The sequence below is a fragment of the Mustela putorius genome, unplaced genomic scaffold, assembly GCF_011764305.1.
Source record: "Mustela putorius furo isolate JIRA1106 unplaced genomic scaffold, ASM1176430v1.1 tig00003853_pilon_pilon_pilon, whole genome shotgun sequence".
NCBI classification, from domain to species: domain Eukaryota; kingdom Metazoa; phylum Chordata; class Mammalia; order Carnivora; family Mustelidae; genus Mustela; species Mustela putorius.
The window spans coordinates 75,883,043-75,904,689 of record NW_025422005.1 but is presented as its reverse complement, the minus strand read 5'-3'; the positions used below and the strand labels follow the sequence as shown (position 1 = coordinate 75,904,689).

At 35.2% G+C, this 21,647-nt stretch overlaps 1 protein-coding gene across 5 annotated transcripts in view; it reads right to left on the bottom strand.

Annotated features, from left to right (window-relative positions):
• ZNF326 (zinc finger protein 326) overlaps positions 1 to 21,647 on the bottom strand; it is a 37,906-nt gene that overhangs the window by 15,728 nt on the left and 531 nt on the right. For 2 of the 5 annotated variants that reach the window (XR_006601812.1, XM_045064829.1), the window contains exons 2-7: positions 19,621 to 19,665; positions 11,387 to 11,422; positions 11,178 to 11,289; positions 8,640 to 9,045; positions 6,052 to 6,250; positions 2,070 to 2,205 (exon numbers count right to left, since the gene is read on the bottom strand). Coding sequence is in view for 4 of the 5 variants with exons in the window: in XM_045064829.1 (XP_044920764.1) it covers positions 2,070 to 2,205; positions 6,052 to 6,250; positions 8,640 to 9,045; positions 11,178 to 11,289; positions 11,387 to 11,422; positions 19,621 to 19,665 (934 nt within the window). In the remaining variant the exon portion in view is untranslated. The remainder of the gene's footprint in view (positions 1 to 2,069; positions 2,206 to 6,051; positions 6,251 to 8,639; positions 9,046 to 11,177; positions 11,290 to 11,386; positions 11,423 to 19,620; positions 19,666 to 21,647) is intronic. The other 3 variants (XM_045064830.1, XM_004752621.3, XM_045064831.1) reach the window with 3 other exon arrangements.

The following is a 21,647-nucleotide window of genomic DNA, read 5'->3' as shown; positions in this document are numbered from 1 at the left end:
ATGAAGAGCCTTCTTCTCGCTCTGCCCCTCCCCACTTCTTGCACACACACATGCACAAACAGAGTCTCTAACTTGCTCTCTATCTCAAAAAAAAATCTTTAAAAAAAATAAAGAACAAAACTATATTCTGAATAGAAAATACACTGAATTTACTTTTTACATTTTATAATCTTTAGCTTCCTGGCATAAGCAGTAATTTAAGAAAAAGATGATGGAAAAAATATCAATTACTGTCCTTTAAAAAATTTTTCTTTTAGGCTTTTTCATGCATATTTAACATGTCGTATAGTTTCTATTTTGCCTGTGTTTTCTCCATGTTAATGCAGGCTTTGTAACTTTCATTTCCAACAATGGCCTAAGAGCCCATAAAGGGAGTGTCAAAACTTCCACATACTTGACCACTTGCTATCACTGTTACTTGTTTCATGTTTGGAACTACTATAAACAATGTTATTATAATGGGCATCTTTTTAGATTAAACTCTTTTATACTTCTATATTATTTTCTTGGAGAGACCACCAACTATAAAAAAATCCAAAACATTTTTAAAAACTGCTAAATTGGGGTCACCTGGGTGGCTCAGTCAGTTAAGCTTCGGACTCTTGTTTATGCTCATGTCAGATCTCAGGTTGTGAGATGGAGCCTGGCACTGGGCTCCACGCTACCTGCTTAAGATTCTCTCTCCTTCTCCCTCTACCTCTCCCCTCTCCTCCACTCTCAAAATTAATAAATAAATAAATAACCTGCTAAATTCCTTCCCAGTAATTATAACCATACTATTTGGTTATCAACAAATTATAATAGTGTACTTTAACTGTATCTTTGTTGGTAAACCAATGTTTCCTCTCTCCTCACTAATAAAATGCCATGCTATTATTTAAATTTTCAGTTTATCTTATAGTGAGTTTCAACATTTTCCTGAAAATTATTAACTAGCTGGTGTTCCTTCAGACAATCACGTACTGAGCACCTTGTTTTTTCCCATGTAAAAAAAAAAAACAATGGTTGCACGTGCTTGGGTGGTTCAGTCAGTTAAGCATCCGATTTTGATTTCAGCTCAGGTCCGGATCTCAGGGTTGTGAGATCCAGCCCCACATCCAGCTCCTTGCTGAGCATGGAATCTGCTTAAGAGTCTTTCTTTTGCTCTGCCTCTGCCCCTGCTCACTCTCTTGTCAAAAAAAAAAACAAAGAAAGAAATACTGGTTGGGTGATATTTATCTTAGACACATTAATCATTTCTTGTGTTAATATTTTCCAAGTCTGTTTGCTTTCAAGTTTTAAATTTTTATTTAAACTAATGTGGTCATTATTTCCTTTGTAATTTATTCTATAACTTTTAAGCCTAGGGAAAAAAACTTCTATAGTGATTATTTATAATTACGCTATTTTAGTTTCCTGTTATTCTCCATTTTGTAGGTTCTTTAATCACCTGGATTTCATCTTCACTGTTACAAGAAGATGTAAACTTTTCTCTTCTTATTGTTCAGCTGTTCAAGCAACCCCTCTCCCCCTATTTTTAAGCAACTCCCCTTTTGTTTGCAACCTCTTCTTTATTAAATATTATATTCTTATTATAACACATGTATTTACAAGTTAATAATTCTATTACACTCAAAATTTTTCTGGTACCACATATTTTTAACTATTACAACTTTATAATGTTTCAATTATCTCGAAAGCTAGATACTCTTCTTTTACAGAATCTTCTTTGGAATCGAGATTGACAACACCTGTTATATTTCTAAATATTGTTGTCTTATCCAAGAATATCACTATGTCTCTCTGTACTCAAAGGTCAAGACTTTGTGGTTTTCTTCGTGTTATGACATGTATTTCTTTTTAAGAATACTATATGTCCCGGTATTTTTTACTTTTTGATTACCATTCTGAATGGAACTCTTTTTTCTTGTATTTTCTAAGGAGTACTGACTGCACAGAAATACCAAAGATCTTTGATCAGACCTTTCATTTGACCCTCATGAATTTTTTCACATGCCAATTGATGTATTTGCATTTTCTAGGAAACGGTTTTTAATGAGACCAATTTTCAGACTCTACTAAGCACAAACCTGTATCCATCTCCATATTTCTCACTGTTTTTTTCTCTTCTGCGCCTTTGTTTCTCTCGCCGAGCCTCGATTCGTCGCTTTTCTTCTTCCTCATTTTTAGGATCAGTTTTTGCTAGGATATCAGCAAAAGTCAAAACTAAAAATCATTTTTCCAATCTCCCTTTTTAGTTTCCACTTCATAAAGTATAGACGTGCAAGTTCACCTGCTGACCACAATCTAAATGCACTCACCAGAAAAATCAGTTTGAGATTAACCAGTATTTCTTCAACTTCATTCATATAAATACCATCATCATGAATTCAATGCTTTTAGATAATTTTTTCATGTTCATATGATGAACTACATGGTGATTAGAACTGTAGAAGTTAAACCCATGAATCACCCAGTATAGTACTAATCAGTCACGAACATCAAAATTACCCAAAGATACTTTTTAAAAATGCATATGCCCCGAGGTGCCTGGGCGGCTCAGTCAGTTAAGCCTCCAATTCTTGGTTTTGGCTTAGGTCAGGATCTCAGGGTTTTGATATAGAGCCTGATGCAGGCTCCATGCTAAGGGAAGAGTCTGCCTTAGATTTTTCTCCCCTCATACCCACCCCTGCTCCTCCCCCCAGCCTGCACTCTCTCTCTTAAATAAACAAACAACAAACAGATCTTTAAAAATTCACATGCCCTTGTACACGTCACTTGCCTAAATCCTTGTTTAGGATGGAATCAGAACATCTATATGTTTTAAAAGGCTTCCACATGATTTTGATTCAGAGTTTTGTCTTGAGTGTTATATTTATTGTTGGGAGCTACTGCTAAAGGTACAGTATTGTCCCATTACACAGAATCACCTTCAGAGGACAAAGGGAAGAAATTTTTCATGGTGCCCAGTACCAGGAAAAAGTGTGCTTCTTCTGGAAGACTGCTTTGCTTTTAATCTGTGGACATGACAACTCTTAGAGATAGTCACATTTCCAACTTCACATTGTTAAAAAAAAATCAAGAGCCAATTTGAAAATGAAATTAAGGAAACTGTTTCATTCATGTTAGCATCAACAAGAGCATACACTCAGGAATAAATTTAACAAAAGAAGTATAGAACTTAGACCTCAAAAACTATCAAACATTGCTGAAAGAAGTTAAAGAAGATCTAAATAAATGGAAAACTAAATAAAGGGTTCATAGATCTGAAGACTTGAAACTGTTAAGGTGGTTTTACTCCCTAAACTGATCTATAGATTTAGCACAATCTCTGGCAGAATTCTGCCTGACTTCTTCGTAAAAATTGACAAGTTGATTCCAAAGTTCACAGGGAATTGCAACGCATTTAATAGTGGAAACAATACAGAATAGTGGCAGCAATCCTAAAAAGAAAAACAAAATAGAAAGACTCACATTTCACCTTACTGGGAAAGACTGAACACTTCTCAGTCATCAAGGCAAAAATAAATATACAAAAAGAAAAAAAAACAACAAAAAGTAATTCAGTGTACAAATAAAAACAGACAAAATATTTGGAATATATTATTTTCCTGCTACATGTTTTCACAAAGAATGCTGAAAAAACTTTCCTTTAGCTTTTATTTAGTATATCCTTGCCTTCATCTAATTTGATCAGATGTACCTGATTTCATGTACAGATACATTACAAAGTGAAAAAATAAAATACAACAATACAGATAAGTAACAGAGTAATCTGCCTCTGAACTTTTTTATAAAAAAAACTTTACTGATTCACATACCCTACAATTTACCCATTTAAAGTATCCAACAACCCACTGGTATTTAGTGTATTCACAGATATACGCAAATATCACATTATCAATTTCAAAACATTTTCATCACCTCTTAGAGACCTAGTACCTATTAGGCATTATTCCTTACTCACACTACAGCCCAGAACCACCACTAACTTAGGTTCTATCTTTATCCATTTCTGTATTCTAGACTTTCATATGAAAAAAAGTAATGTAGAATGTGGACTTTTGTAACAGGCTTCACTAAGCATAATCCTACAAGGTTCATCCAAGTTACAGCATGTAACAGTATTTCATTCCATTTTGTGGCTGGAAATATTCCACTATATGAATATACCACATTTTCTTTATCCATTCATTCACTGATGAGTATTTGGGTTGCTTCTACCTTTTGGCTACAATGAATACTGCTGCTACAAATATCTGTATATAAGTTTTTTTGTGAACACCTGCTTTCATTTTATATATCCTAGATATACATCCAAGAGAAGAATTGCTGAATCATCCGGTAACTGTGTAATCATTTGAGGACGAACATGTTTTCCGGAGCAGCTGCACCATTTTACATTCCCACTAGCAGTGTATAAGAGTTCTGATTTCTCTGTATCCTCACTAAAGACTTATCTGTCTTTATGATTCTAGCAATGCAAGTCACATGAAGTAATATCTCATTGTGGTCTTGATTTACAATTCCCTGATAACTAGTGGCAGGGCATTTTTTTCTTGTTTATTGGCTATTCATATAACTTTCTTGGAAAAATGCCTGTTTAGAGATTTTGTTCACTTTTCAGTGGGCTATTTGTCTTTTTATTGAATTGTAGAAATTCTTTATACATTCTAGGCAGTTTCCTTTTCAGATGTATGATTTGTTAATGTCATCTGCCACTCTGAGTTGCCTTTTTACTCTTCTGATGGTATCCTTTAAAGCACAAGTTTTAATTTTAATAACGTCCAATTTATCTGTTTTTTTTTTCTTTTGTTGCTCAGTTATTTTGGTTTTCTAAGAATTCTTTGTCAAATTCCAGAGTCATGAAGGTATACTTCTATGTTTTCTTCTAAGAATTTTATAGTTATAGTTCTTACCCTTAGGTCTTGCACCTTCACATTTGAATGTGGCTATCCGGTTGCCCAGCACCACTTGCTGAGAAGACGGTTCTCTACCAACTGATTCTGGCATCCCTGCTAAAATCCAGCTGACCATAGTTTTATGAATTTATTTCTGGACTTTCAGGTCTGTTCTGTTGATCTGTATGTCTGTCCTCATGCCAGTACAAGGTCTTGATAACTGTGCCTTTGTAGCAAGTTTTTACTTTTTCTTTTTAGGATTGCTGCCACTATTCTGTATTGTTTCCACTATTAAATGCATTGCAATTCCCTGTGAACTTTAGAATCAGCTTGTCAATTTTTGCAAAAAAGTCAGGCAGAATTCTGCCAGTGATTGTGCTAAATCTATAGATCAGTTTAGGGAGTAAAACCACCTTAACAGTTTCAAGTCTTCAGATCTATGAACCCTTTATTTAGTTTTCCATTTATTTAGATCTTCTTTAACTTCTTTCAGCAATGTTTGATAGTTTTTGAGGTCTAAGTTCTATACTTCTTTTGTTAAATTTATTCCTGAGTATATGCTCTTTTGTTAAATTTATTCCTGAGTATATGCTAACATGAATGAAATGGTTTCCTTAATTTCATTTTCAGATTGGCTCTTGATTTTTTTTAACAATGTGAAGTTAGAAATGTGACTATCTCTAAGAGTTGTCATGTCCACAGATTAAAAGCAAAGCAGTCTTCCAGAAGAAGCACACTTTTTCCTGGTACTGGGCACCATGAAAAATTTCTTCCCTTTGTCCTCTGAAGGTGATTCTGTGTAATGGGACAATACTGTACCTTTAACAGTAGCTCCCAACAATAAATATAACACCCAAGACAAAACTCTGAATCAAAATCATGTGGAAGCCTTTTAAAACATATAGATGTTCTGATTCCATCCTAAATAAGGATTTAGGCAAGAGAGGTGGAATGTGAATTTTTAAAATTTTTAGCTCTGGGTAATTTCGATGTCCATGATCGATTTATAACTACACTTGGTGATTCAGAAATCTACAATTTCTATGACTATTTCTACAATCATAATTACTATGCAGTCTGTCATATGAACATGAAAAAATTACCTAAAAGCACCAAATGTTTAAAAAATTGGAAGTACCTTAAGCAATTGCAATTACATTTTCTTACTTACTGGGTGATTTGCTGAGGCTCATCTTCTCCACAGGTTTTGCTAGCTTGGGTTTCTTGATAAAGGTTCCACCAGGCTTATTAAATGGTTGCATCATTTTTCTCTTTATTCCTCTTGCAGCGGCAACTGTCACATTGGTGGGTTTGTTTTGATAGTCAACAACAATTCCAGGTCTATGAATGCTTCCAAAATCACTCATATGCTGCAAATTTGTGAAATCAAGAAGTATTAGCATAGTATCCAAAGATAAAGTAGGAATTCACACAAAGTTTACATGTTCTCTAGCTAGTAATTTTCACCTGAAAATTCCCCAGAATGTACCTAATTTTACATGTCCACTCTGAATAAACACATTGAAAAGCTTTGTCAATTATAACATGAACTCAAATCCAGTGAATTAGTAGTTTTACTTCCAGTAGAACAAATATGGATATTTCCTACCTATTTTTTTATTTGTACCATTCAAAATTACTTGAGATCATGAACAACATATGTGCCTGTCAGAATATTACCACTTGTACAACTCTCTGACAACTCCTCTTCAGAGTTCCTAATTGATGTTTTCCCATGAAAAGACCTTAAAAGACATCTTTATTTCACTAAAACCTGGCTTAAAAACTAAGATGCATAAAGAAGATCATATTTGAAGTCTGAAGTAAAAAAGATCCAGAAATCATTTAGGATTTCTCCCTGTTGAAAAAGGGAATGAGAAGGCGAGATGGAACATTAGTATGAAATAGGAGAGTTAAAGCATAACCATGCATCAACTTCCAGGACACACTTCAGATAAAGAATTACATCTGACGTTCCATTCACATCCTTACCTAGAGAAACATATTTTGACCCAGAAGCCCAAGAAGCGAAAGTTTACAGACGAAGAGTCATGCAACCAAACGACTCTTGTGTCCCTTCCTCTTCTCTTGTCATTAACAGAATCCACTACACCAAGAGGCCACATGTCCACAGAAATTTATTCTGCTAATCTTACTTTTACAAGATAAAGATTGAGGAGTAATCTGAAGAGAAGGATCCAATGGGAATTGTACAAGTGAAGATTAAAAAAGAAAGTCCTGTTGGTTCATCTAGTTCATTAACAGGAGAAAGAAAGAAAAGTCCATTCAGACTAGAATGGTGAACACAACGTACAGGAATGCCTGTTTTTCTATTGTGGAAAACAAAATTAATATATGAAGTCTCATTAAGAAAAAAAATCATTTGCCTAAAGTAATAAACAGCATGGAAAATGTTAAGTGTTTTTCAAATTTTCAAACTGGAATTGATTTTCAACTTCAAAACCCAAAGCCTATTGCCCCAACAATTTTCAATTAACCTATAGTCACTAATTATGGTGGAAAAGCAACATATTAGTTGCTTACATTTATATATTATGCTTAGGAATCCCTAGCTAACCTAGTATAACCTTGAATAGATTAGTGTTACCAGGTAATTTATAGTCACATTAGAAATATCTTCATTAATTATCCATTAAAGGTGCAATGCATTTTACATAAGTAAAGGGTAACTGTTATAAATGCAAAATTTCTACACAAAAATGACAAACTCCACTCATGTACCAAAGGCTGGCTAATGAACAGTTAAAAACGTGTGCCCTACTACATTTTTTTTTATCAGAAGTACTTTACTCTGCAAAGAGAATATTAAGAGTAACTGATTTTAAAAAGACAAAAAAACTTCTTACATTAAAGTAAAAACACAGTATCCTTCATATGACCAAACTACAAAACTCCACAATCTACATACACTTACTAAGTAAAATTTCATGTCAGTCAAGTTATCTAAGAACATAAATCATTATGTTTATACTATATCCTGAAATAAAACACTTGAAGACTAGTATATTTACTCATGCTAGCAATGATTTACAAAATATTACTTCCTAGGAAGGAGCCAGAGACATGTTTATACAGGTAGGAACTCATTTCTCAATAGTAAAAACTAGTGACACAAGGGAAAACAGAACACCCAGCAATAGGACATATTGCAAGAGAGTGAGTTAGTAATTATAGTGACCGCAAATCATTCTACAACCTATTAAACTTATCAACTTCTTCACCATGTAAACATGGCTAACCTACCCTCATCTATCACCAACTTTTAGTCCCTTGTGTTTATTGTGAAATATGGAGCTCTGAAGAAATTCTATGTGCTAGAGTTAGCAGCAAAGTATAAACATTTTATCATACATTGCACCTTTAACCTACTCAAAAACTCCAAAGGGTTCAGTTACCTTTTACAATAATCCAAGAACTGTCCCACCAGCAAAACTGCTAGTGTTTACAAGGAAAAATGCAACTCCTTTTAACCCCTTTTAGACCAAAACCTAATATCCTCACCTTTTTAATAAAGGGAGATTTGGCAAAACTTATGAACAATCATCTCACACTGCCACTTAATTTTCTGAAGTGCTGAAAAAACTTTTATAGGCAACCTAAAAATTATGCTTATGATTGAGCTTTTGCTTCAAAATACACTGGGATGAACAGTGTTTATTCTAGATGAAAACCATGGTCTTGAAAGGGTTTAAAAGAGTGACTAGTGAAAAGAATCTGAAAAGATTCTGTTGTACTTACTCCTCGGCCTCGGCCTCTGCCTGTTGATGGTCCTCCAAAAGCATCATAGTTTCTGCTTCCAAACGTACTTTCAGGATAAGCAGGCGTTCCTCTCCCCCGAGAGCCTACAGGTGCAGGCTTCATATGGGGTGAAGAAAAACTGCTGTAGGAAGAGTAATTCTCTCTTCCTCTGTCCTCCATAAACCCAGGCCTCAATTTTGAACGGGAGTAAGGTGCTTCCCAGCTAGACCCGCCCTGGTTTCTACCTCCGAAAGAGTCAAGGCTATTCCGGTAGGAGCTCTCAAATCGACCACCATAACTACCTCCGAAGCGGCTTTGTTCGGGTTCATTAAAACCATAGCCAGATCTGTACAGATCTCGCCCACCCAGAGAAGACCTGGAGTCGTAAGACTCATAAGGTCCAAACCTGGAAAAGTTGCACAGTGAGGGAAAAAACAAAAGTAAGCTTACTAATGTTAGACAATTCAAAAGACAAGTTATCAGATGACATTTATCAACTAAAATTCATTTATACCATACTGGTTTGCACAGTTCTACTTTTATTCACACCTGATTAGGGCTGGGCAGTTCAACATGAGACCAGATAGAAAGCTATCTGAGTCAGTTTTTAAGTATGAATTGAGTTAAGTAAACCTTAGGTTAAAAATCTGCTTTGTAGCAGCTTTTCTATTTTATTAAAATGATTTGTCTGTCAGTATTTAAGCCCAGCCCTAGTCTTGGAAAAAGTCATTTACTATAGTTCACAAGCTACTCAAACTTTCTTTGAATCCATCCCTAGTATTGGAAAATACCAAATATTTACAATATTTTGGCTTTCAATAGGGACAAAAATTGAAGACTACACCGATATAAGCTATTTGTGACACAAAAGAGATCCTTTTGCACCCCCAATAATCTATATCACAAAACTGCTTCATTGTGTCTATAGCAGTTAAAATTTGGAGAATTATCTCTGGTTATGAAATTTGATATCCTGCCCAACTTTGGGTAAGGTCAATAATCAATCCTCAGTCACTTTCCACTTGTAGAGACTAGCAAATCTAACAAATCTAGAAGGATAAGGACATAAAATAGAACATAAAAGTAAAAGACCACCAGCATATACCCTCTGCACATAAATTATCAAGGCAGATGAGAAAGAATACATTTTTAGTCTTCAATTATTTAAAAAATTCTTTCCTGGCAGGAAATTATCACATAAAACTACTCTAAAAAGGGGAGCACACAGTCTCCTCAAGGTCTTAATAGAGTCAACAGAAGAAACAAATCATCTTACTTCTCACAAATCCAAAGCATGGATTACAAAAGTTGCTTGGTATCTTACAACATAATTTCATAAAGGCCCACAGTTACACATGAGATAAACAATAACATCTACATAGTTTATGCACAATACATTTACAATGCAATATAGCAATAACGGATATATTAAAACATTTATTTAAATGTGTTACATTACTTCAATTATTTACAGATCACTAAGTAGAATTACTATTTACTTCTGAATCCTGGTAACCATATAAAAATTACTCCTCTTTCCAACTCTTTTTAAAACATCTATCACATATGCAAAATTGTTGTATCTGTTCATCTTTTTTATTTTCCACTACTATAAACCATAGCGGCATATTCAAAGCAGAAAGAAGAAAAGTAAAGCATCATTCAGTCCATCCTTAAGGAATCCAGATCCTTCAACTTATGAAGAAGGAGGATAGTTTCAAATGTTACCTAACTAGTTATATTTAGTAGAAATATCTGTGCCTGTACCCTCTTTGCCTGAAATGTGGTCAATGCTAAAGCCTATGCTAGTTCAACTAGTGTTGAGCTTTACACAGTATCAACAGTGAAATATAAAAACAATCTGAACTCTAGTGCATTAAAATAAATGAAGGTATAGTATTCTTGGCTTTGATACAATGCTCCTGGCTTAGAGCACAGTGTTTTTGGTATAAGTAGTATCTGCCAATAAATAACCTAGACATGAACCTAAAGAATGTTTTACTATTACAATATGCTCTTACAATTTACTCTAAAATTAAAATTAAAAAAGTAACTATCTTACATGTTTCTCAGAAACTGAATGCTGCTAGACTGGTTCAGTTAAACCATTCCAGTCAAAAACTGATTTGCTGCTTTATAGAACACCCCACCTTAGAAAAGATACTTTTAAAACTCATAAATAAAATAACTTCACAAATAATATTTCCAATAACATTTTTATATCATTTGTTCAGAACATTCTGAATGATAAGTTAAAAGTAAAAGAAGTTTAAAAAAAATTCACTAACGAAGACAGAAAATCTTACTCTATCGTACTGAAATGAAAATAGCTACTTAAAGTTTTCCTAAAATAATGTCTGTCAGTGGCCCTGAGATAATTTTTAGAACCATTGATTAACACCTTTAAACATTTAAGGTGATTATTCAATACCAAATAGTGAAGTTCAAGTATCATAACATGCCTAAGGAATACTTAAATTAAAATATCCAGAATCTTATAGTCATCTAATTATTTGGCCAAGTGATTAAGCAATTTACCTGCTACCCCCACCACCACCACTGTGATTGTCCATGCCATATGACTGGTTTAGGTAGGAGTCCATGGATCTTTGACCCCCATAGGATCCATGGCCATAGTCACGGTCCATCCCTATAAAGAGTTTAAAAAGAAAAAAAAATTAAAAGATGCTCACCTTTACTGGCACCCAAAAGAAGAATTTTTAGATAAATATCCTTGAATGTCAGACCTCCATAAGATCCGGGGCCATAATCACGATCCATTCCTAAAACAGAGTTAATAACAAAAGGTCAGTAAGATATACCATACTCTTTGGGAATCTTTGCATATCTTTGCATAAAACACAAGATGTATCAGTTATCTGAGATAATTCATCAATAACATTTAAGCTAAACTCACACTAGACATGGAAGAAAAAAACTCAGAGGATAAACTACTGAAAAATCAGATTTGCTAAGAAAACTTAATTTTTCAAAAAAAATTATCCAAAAAATAGACAAAAATTATCAACTAAAAAGTTCTATGTTAGAATTATTTTCAGTTTAGCCAGTATTTAATTGATTAGAATATTCCTTTAAGATTCTATCTTAGGAATGACACCGTATGTAATCAATAATAAATAATTCCTACTCATAGGAAAGTCAGCTTTTAATAATGCCAATAAGACAAATTTTTGTTTGAAGTACAGTTTTTGTATCTAACTCCTCAAAATGTCTAAAAATCCAGGAGCTACCACATTTTCAACTAGCTTAATTTCAAGTTCATATACTAACTGAAACAGACATTTTAAAAACTAAAATCACGGAGTAGGGGACCAATCTGTGGTACTATGTCTGTAAATAATAACAACAAACATTTAAATTCTCAAATACTCTGAATAAAGGGAATGAATGTGAACTCTAGCAATGCAAAACACTAAAAAAATTTCTAATATATTAAGAGTACTGAGTATATTTTATGACACTGCAATTCTACCTATATCCCAACCGCTAATATGAAAAATACAAGAGGTAATAAAATGAATTTACTACGATTATAAAAAGTGAAAAGTTTTTTAATCCATTTAGAATGTGTCCTATAAAGTCCTTTAAAATCCTTTATTACCACCGTCCCCAAATTTTATGCACTAATAAATACAACAGTATACATAGAGCAAATACCTTCATTTATATTTTTTAAACACTAAATTTTAATTACAATCACTTAAATATTTCTGATCCTAACAACAACAACAATAATAATGACAACAGCAACAACTTCACAAAAATACCACTCAGAATCTTGCAACTTTAAAGCTGGAGGCAATCTAAAAAGGATAAAATTCAATCGTATTATATAGATTAGGGAGCTAATATCCAAAAAGATGAAATGATTTTCCCAAAGTTCAGTAAGTATCCACCCTTCTAGTTTTATGCTATAGCTTTTACGTGAAATGCTCTCCTCTAAAACCCCAAATATCTGCTACTTGAAATCTCATCTTTTAAAGTCCATTTCAAACACTAACCCTTCCAAGAACACTTTTTTTTTTTTTAAGATTTTATTTATTTATCAGAGAGAGAGAGGGAGACAGCGAGCACAGGCAGACAGAATGGCAGGCAGAGGCAGAGGGAGAAGCAGGCTCCCTGCTGAGCAAGGAGCCGAATGTGGGACTCGATCCCAGGATGCTGGGATCATGACCTGAGCCAAAGGCAGCTGCTTAACCAACTGAGCCACCCAGGCGTCCCATCCAAGAACACTTTTAATGATACTGTCTCAGTTGATTATCATCTCTTTCTTCTAAATAGCTACAAGTCTGTAGCTCTTATATGGTGCTTATGATACTCTGCCTTACATTCTGCAACTTGTGGCCTCATCTTAAATGTACAACAGTCTTGTGGTCAGGGTCTGGTTTTTATTAATCCTCTTATATATTCCAGAGCCACAGTTCTCAAGGAATAATCTGTTCACCATTGGGAGTTGCCAGGGACCTTTCAGAGATCCACAAGATCAAACTCCAGGGCACTTTTGGGATCCATAAGATCAAACTATTTTCATAAAGAATACTGCAACATCATTTGCCTTTTTCACAGGTTCACATGTGCACTGAAGAAGCAAAAGCACTGGTGGGTAAATCTGCTGGTGCCACAGCACAAATCAAGGCAGTGGCACCAAACTATACTAGCAGCCACTGCAGTCCTCAACAATGCACACTTGCAGTAAAAAATAATAAAAAAAGAACTGCCATCTCTCCATTTACAAATGTTCCTGATGAACCAGTAAGAAGTATCAATTTTATTAAATTGTAACCTTTGAGTACACTTTCTTTCTGATATTATTCTCTGTAGTGAGATAAGAAGTACACATAAAGAAAGCAAATTTGCTGCACACCAAAGTATCACAGTTTACTCCAGGAAAAGCCATCATGCAAGTGCTTGCTTAACTGAATTAGCCACCTTACAAGGAAGACAATTTTTATTAGAATGACAGATCAACACTCAAAAACTAAGGTTGTCAGACTTGAGCATTTGGCAGACATTTTCTCAAAAATGAACAAAGTAAAACTCAATTCAAGGAAAACAAGTATCAGTACGTGCTGCCCATAAAATTTGAGCTTTCAAGTGGAATTTAGAATTTTATAAAACTTGTATGTACCAATATGCATAACAGAGCACAAAAAGTTCATCAATATGCAAAAAGTACTAATGAGCTCTTTTACATTGTTCTTTTCACACTAAGACTGCCTACGATATATGTAATTTACATTTACGGCTCACCTCAATTCCAACTGTCTACACTACAAGTGCTCAATGTGGCCAGTGGACCATTTTAGAAAAAACAGTTCTAGACTAATAAAATAGTCAATTATTTGTGTTTAGAGTTGGTAACGTATGTTCATACTCTCTCAGATAGAGGGCAATTTTGAAATTAATAAAAATTTCAAAGTTAAAAGCCTTTTTCTAAGCCTCATATTAAAAATAATCTTAAGGGGTGGGGCAGGTGGCACAGTAGGTTAAACATCCAATTCTTGGTTTCATCATGAGAATAAACAGAAAGGGAGGAAAAGTGGAAGTAGGAAAACTAGTTAGGAGGCTGCTGCAGTAATGTAAGGGAGATGCTTGTGGCCTGTAGCAGGATGCTACAGGTGGCCAAGGTGGCTCTCCACTCAGCGCAGAATCTGCTTGGGATTCTGTCTCTCTCTCTCTCTCCCTGCCCCTCTCACTGTTTGCATCCTCTCTCTCTAAACAAACAAATAAATAAATAAAAGCTTTAAAAAATAAATAAGAAGAAGAAGAATCTTAAGAGTTAGGTTCAGTTAGGTACATAAAGTAAAAAGTCTTATATTTTATTATTTCTGCTAGTTTCAATTTTGAGATCACAGAGGCTGCATTTGGATACTAAATCCTTGCTTTTTTATTTCAACATGGAGTCATAAATTACTAATATTTACTGAACACCCACATTTTGCCAGGCATCATGGAATACACAAAAATTAAGAGAGCTATCTTATTTACACAGCGATGACTTTGGCTTATTGTTCATAGTACTGTTATCATTCAATTAATTAAAAAGAGAAGAAGGAAAAGTCTTTGTACTCTATGTAATCTATAAGATGACTGCTTATATATAAACAATATTCTTCCAGGTTGCCAAATGAACTTAAAAATCACTTTAAAACTAAAACTGTTAAGAATATAACATTATATCTTTACTATTAATATTAAATGAAACTAATTCACTCAAAAACAAAACAGACCTAATGTTTTAATTAAATCTATTCCACTGTGGGCACCTTGGTGGCTCAGTTGATTAAGCCTCTGCCTTCTGCTCAGGTCATGATCCTGAAGTCCCAGGATCTAGTCCCACATCAGGCTCCCAGCACCGCAGGGAGTCTGCTTCTCCCTCTGATCTTCTCCCCTCTCAGGCTCTCTCTTACTCTCTCAAATAAATAAATAAATAAAATCTTTAAAAAAAAAAAACTATTCCATTGTTTTGATCACTCTGTCATACAAATAAGCTCAACAAATGTTACAACTCAGTTACAATTAAATCACAAGGAAGTCCCTGAGGAGTATAACAGGAAAAAATATCTGACTTAGGATCAAAAGACTTAGAGTTGTATGACACTAAGTCTTCAATGGGACCACTTTTCATCAAAATCCACACTACGGGCATCCTGCTACAGGCCACAAGCATCTCCCTTACATTACTGCAGCAGCCTCCTAACTAGTTTTCCTACTTCCACTTTTCCTCCCGTTCTGTTTATTCTGAAGAAAACAGCCAAAATAATTCTGTTAAAGTCTAAGTTTAAATCATATTCAATGCTTAGTAACTTCTAGTGACTTCCCATCTTACTCAAAGTAAAAGCCAAGGCCTTAAATAATCTGTAAGGCCCTATACAGTGGCTCTGAACCAAGGACAATTTTGCCCTCCAGGGGAGAGACATCTGACAATGCCTGAAAGCACTTTTGGTTGTCAAAACTGAAGGGTGGGTGCTGCTCACATCTAGTGCAAAAGCTAAGGATACAGCTAAACAGTCTAAAATGCACAAGACATCCCCCATAAACAGAGAATTATCTAGTCAAAAATGTCAATACTGCTGAAGTTGAGAAATCTTGCCCTATATAATCCAGCCCATCACTTCTTAACTTCATCATCTGCTATTCCAAACCCTTACCACTCCACTCCAGGTATACTAGGCCCCTTGCTGTCCCTAGAAATATAATAAATATATATCCATTTTGGCACCTACTGCTCTCTCTGCCTGGCACATTCTTCTCTGTAACTGTACCTCTCAATCCCTCCATTCTTTCAAGTCTTTATTTCCTACTCTCTCTCTTAGATATAAACAAATTATCTTTGATTTTCCAATGCCTTTGGCTCAAATCTCACTACTCTAACCTTGTCTTAAGAATGTTTGGCAAGTATCATATGCTCTAGTCAAAACATTCTTAAGTCTAGGGTAGGAGAGCCTGGGTGGCTCTTAGGTAAGCATCCAGGTCTTGATCTCAGGATCATGAGTTTAAGCCTCATGCTGGGCTCCACACTGGGCATGGAGCCTACTTAGAAAAAACAAAACAAAAAAACAAAATACTATTCTTAAGTCTCTCTGAACCATAATGCACTCAACTCTACCTTTATTCCTGCTATCCCTCTATCTGGAATGCTCTCTCTTTTTTGTCACCTATTTATATAAGAAGTTATTATGAAGCAGGAAAGAAACATGGAAACACTGGAAATAAAACTTCCTTCTAAGAAATGATATGGAGGAAATTTGGAACTTGACACATTTTCCAGTACCTTTTACTTCATCTCAGTCACTGAAAAATACAATGCTAACAATTAATTGTATCATTGGCTTCATTTGGTAACTACACAACTTTTATTTTTTAAAGTCTACAGCATTCTCCTCTAGACAGCCCCATGGATTGCATCCTCACCTCCTCAAATCTGTGCTCAAATGTCACCTCCTTAATAAGTCCTTCCCCAACACATATACACACACACACACACAACCAAACCACCACCACTACCACCCCTCCCCTCTGTCATTTTTCTCCTAAACATTATTACCATCTAACATACAACATATGTTACTTCTTTATCTTGTTTACTTTCCATTTCACCGTACTAGATTGCATGCTCCCTCCAAGAGCAAAAATATGGGCTCCTAAAATAGTATCTGATACACAGCATTCACTCAAGAAATATTTGTTAAATGAAGTCAAATTATGTCTCTGAAAATAAGTTCCTCATTTGTAAAATGTAGATAACCTAGACCTCAAAATAATTGTCAAAAACGATCTTTAACCAGCACTGCATTCCAAAATCATTCAGAGTACTTTTTTATAACATGCATAACCAGGGACCACTTGTCTAAAACTAAGATTCAAGAGGACTAGGCTTTGACCTGAACAGATATACTTTGAAAAACCTCTCCAGAGTAATCTAACAATCACAATGTTGGAACTTCTATTAAGAGAAAAAAATGAAAATCGTAACATTAGTAAGACATGAATCCAAAAAGATGTATGTACCCCTATGTTCACTACAGCTTTATTTACAATAGCTAAGATATGGAAACAACCTAAGGCCCCCCTGAAGAATGACTAGATAAAGAAGATGGGTACACATATACAATGAACAAGACTCAAGCCATAAAAAGGAATGGAATCTTACTATCTACAACAACATTAATGAACCTTGAGAGCATTATGCTAAGTGAAATAAGTTACAAAGAAAAACAAAGACTGTATGATTTCACATGTATGTGGAATCTAAACAAACAAAACAAACAAAAACAAGCTTATTGATATAAAGAACAAACTGGTAGTTATAAAGAGGAGGATGGATTGGGCAAAGGGAATCAAGAGGTACAAATATTCAGCTATAAAAAAGTAAGTTACAGGGATATTACGTACATAGCATGATGACTGTACATTAAGAGAACAAACTTCTGGCCTGGTATGATTCTGCATTTCAAAGTCCTACATTTAGACAGTAAGTCCCAACTCTTTGGTAAACACTACTAGAAAATGAAGCCTTCTATCTTTCCAAATATCTCTCTTTGGTAAAAGTATTAGTCCTACTCACTCCAGTTTAAAATCTTGGACCCATTTTTATTCGTCCTTCTCAATTTTCTACTCACTACTAGTCAGCTTACAAGTTCTCTAATTTTCTCTAGAAACATCTTAATATTTTAAAAAATTATTATTGTCGGGTGCCTGGGTGACTCTGTCAGTTAAGCATCTGCCTTTGACTCAGGTCATTGTCCTGAGGTTCTGGGATCTAACTCCAACTCAGGCTCCCTGCTCAGTGGGGAGTCTGCTTCTCCCTCTCCTTCTGCCCCTCTCCCCTACTTGTGCTCTCTCCCTCAAGTAAATAAATAAAATCTTTAAATAAAAAATTAATTTTGTCATCTCCCAAGTTCAGGGTCTTTAAATCTTAACAACCAAATTTATGAAATGTTTTTTAGCTAATTTTCTGTTTTAGTTTTTTTTTAAGGTTTTATTTTTAAGTAATCTCTACACCAAATGTGGGGCTTGAACCTACAATCCATGAGCAAGAGTCACATGCTCTACTGACTGACTGAACCAGTCAAGCACTCCTAACTTTCCAGTTTTCAACCTACCCAAGTATGGATACAAATTAAACTTCCTTTGCTAATATTATTATGTCACTCTCCTATTCAAAACGGCACCTGAGTGGCTTAGTGGGCTAAGCGTCTGCTTTCAACTTGAGTCCTGATCTCTGGGTCCTGGGATGGAGCCCCCTCCCAATCCACTGGGTTCCCAACTCAGTGGGGAGTCTGCTTCTCCCTCTCCTTTTACCTCTCCCCCGACTTGTGCATACTCTCTCTCTCACTCAAATGAATAAATAAAATCTTTAAAAAAACAAAAAACAAAGAAAGAAACTATATTCTTCAGGGGAGCTTGACCAGTTCAGTTGGTAGAGGGTTTAACTCCTGATCTCCGGGCTGTAAGTTCCAGCCCCAGGCTAGATGTAGAAATTACTTAAAAATAAAAGTTAAAAAAACAAAACAAAACAAAACTATATTCTCCAGCATTCAGTACATCCCAACCCCTTCCCATATCTTGAGCCTTTCTAGCTCACATCAAGTATAAAGTTTCTCTAAACTCTGAGAGATGATACAAAGAAATTAATTGGATAGTAATTATTTTCACAAAATGGCACAGCTTTATTTAGGAATACATTTGCTTCAGTTTTATTTAATGAATATATTATATTCTGTATAACAGTTGAATTTTCCATTTTCTGGCAATCAGGATATTTATTTACTTCCACTCTCGGGTCCTTTTTTAACCTCACTGAATTGTTCCACATTCTTTTATGTTATCATCCTGACTGGCAGAGTCTTAACTTTAATAACTATCAAAATAACATCCAATTGTATTCTGCATACCTCTTCTGATTTTATCTAGTTCTGTAGTCACAATTCTAACGTCACACTCAAGTCAATAAATAATCAGGCTTCTTTATGTGCTCCTCTAGACAGCTCTTTATATACTAACACATTCTGACACACTAAAGCAAATGACCTCAAAAACAAGGTCAAAATGCATTACATTAGAAGGAATGTAAAACCAAGCCAATAATCTACTTAATCTACATTATTCAATACCAAAGCCTCTCCCTCGGCAAAAATAACTCAGCTAGTTTCTTGTAACTCATCATTCAGAATGCAGTCAAGGCCTTTTGGAATAAATTAAAGAAATCATAATTCAAATAAAACAAAGAGTCAAACTAATCTGAATAGTCCTAACTTTTTCTGATCCCAAATTCCCTAATTCAAATACTATACATAGTATGACAACATTAACACAGAGCAGTGATACATCAAGAGACAACACAATGACTGAAACAAGGTAGAACTGACTTTTTATATTGTTACTTTGTGTGTGTGTAGAGAAAAACTGAAATGCATTCCCTTAACACATTTAAGAACAAACGAAAGAGGATACTCACCATTAAAGCCCTGATAAGTATTTCTGCAAGCAGAGTGTGTGTAATCTATGAAGACACATTTAACAGAAAGGAATTAGTACAATATTGGCAAAAATCTGAAATTACATACTCATCTATTCAAATCAAACACAATTTCTAAAAATCTCATTAACTCACTTATCTGTAAAAATGGGGTATAAATAATTACAAATATTTTATATGGGAAAACATAGGATCTTTTCCTCTTCACTATCTCCCCAAGAGGCAGGTTTATCATCCAAATTACAATAATGTAAAAATTAGCTTATAAAACCCAATATATAATAACTGCCAAAAGAGGAATCCAGTACTGATATATACAGGGTAACAAAGGGAAGCCAGATAGATTAAATTATGTATCAACCATTGCAAAAAGGGCCACCTGAGAATTGATTCTATGTAACTTAATTTTTTCAAAGTTAATATAGTTCTTTTACCTACTTGCTCTCTAAGGTTTTCAAGATCTTACTGCAGAATGCATATGCACATATGTACATCTGTGCCTATCTATCCAGGATGTGGCATCACCAAAAACCATATTGGCAATTTCTGTCAAAACTGACTTGATAATCATTAAATTCTTTAATTAATTTTACCATAAATACTAAAAGAAAGGAAATTAATATAGTAATCACTCGGTTACAACAGAATCTAGCTACACTACATAGGATTAGATTCAGATATACTGTTAGTCAAATTCCACTCCCAAATATAGCAGGATAGGCGAAGAGGAAGCAAGAGAGAGGGGGAGTATTTTCTCACTGACACTATTTATAATTTTATTACTGACACTGTTTGGAATTGTGGGCACATGGTGACAATAAAAGCAAACATACTAAGTTTTATTGTTTTTCAATTCTCTACAGAAAATGGATTCTCCAGCGGGGGTGGGGGTGGGGTGGGGGTGGGGGCGGGGTGACACCACTCCCATTGTTCCCTCCCCCCAACTAGGGGCTGCTGCTGTACCTTGGGTGTCATTAAACCTTGGCATGAAAACACAATCATGTATTTTTTTTTTTAAGTTTCATTCCTAGCTTTGGCACTCAAATATTCATAGTTTAAAGGTATCTATATCAAAATCAGCGTCTAACCAAAACAAACAAAAACATCAGTGTGCTACTCTTAAGAGCTGAACTTCCTATTTGAAAGTAATTTAAAAGGATTCAGAAAAGGGTTATTCTAGTATCCTTTCACATACTTAGATTTGGCCGCTTTAATTCTTTGTGGCATGAAATCAAATCAAAGATCAAAAGATCATCTAGTCAGACTCACATGCTGAGATCACACGAACTACAATGTTAAAGAAGATTGGGTTTTGGCTGGGTATGTGACTTACAACTAGTTAGTCGATCTGTTTTATTAGAAACGTCTGGCTACTCAGGATTAGGTCCAGTTTAACCATTCAAACCCTTCTTCCCCTTCCCTAATGCTGTCATGAGGGACGCATTCTGACGCCGATTCCTATAAAAGTTAGGCAAGTTCCGAAGACAAGGTGAAGACCAAATTCATTTTACTTTGTGAGCCCGTGAAAATGGTTTACAGAACCAGCGTGAGAGACGACTGAAAGGCATTGCTGAATTACAGTTGATTTAAACGGGAAGTCTAACCCAGGCGGCTGGGCACAGAACTGAATTTGAAGGGCACGGGATGCTGGGCCAGAATTCTGACTAACTTAAGTCCCAGCCATACACAATCCAGAAGAAAAATGCTTTGGTTCACAGAAGTATTTCAGATTAGGGATTAACGACCAGGCAATTCTGGTGGATAAACATCCTAGCTTGCCAAAGGGGAACAGCTTATTTCCATGCTGTACAGATATCTACCTGTACTTGTCACTTACAGACGCCCTTTAAACTCAGCTTAAACGAAGCCAAGAAACCTCACTGCGATCGGGCCTCTGAAAATTGCTAAGAAGCCACCGGGTAGAGGATTTACGAAACGGACGAGCTGGGTCGCCGCCCCGTGGGGCGGACGCGAGACGAGGCGGGGGAGGCCCCACTCTCCTCTCC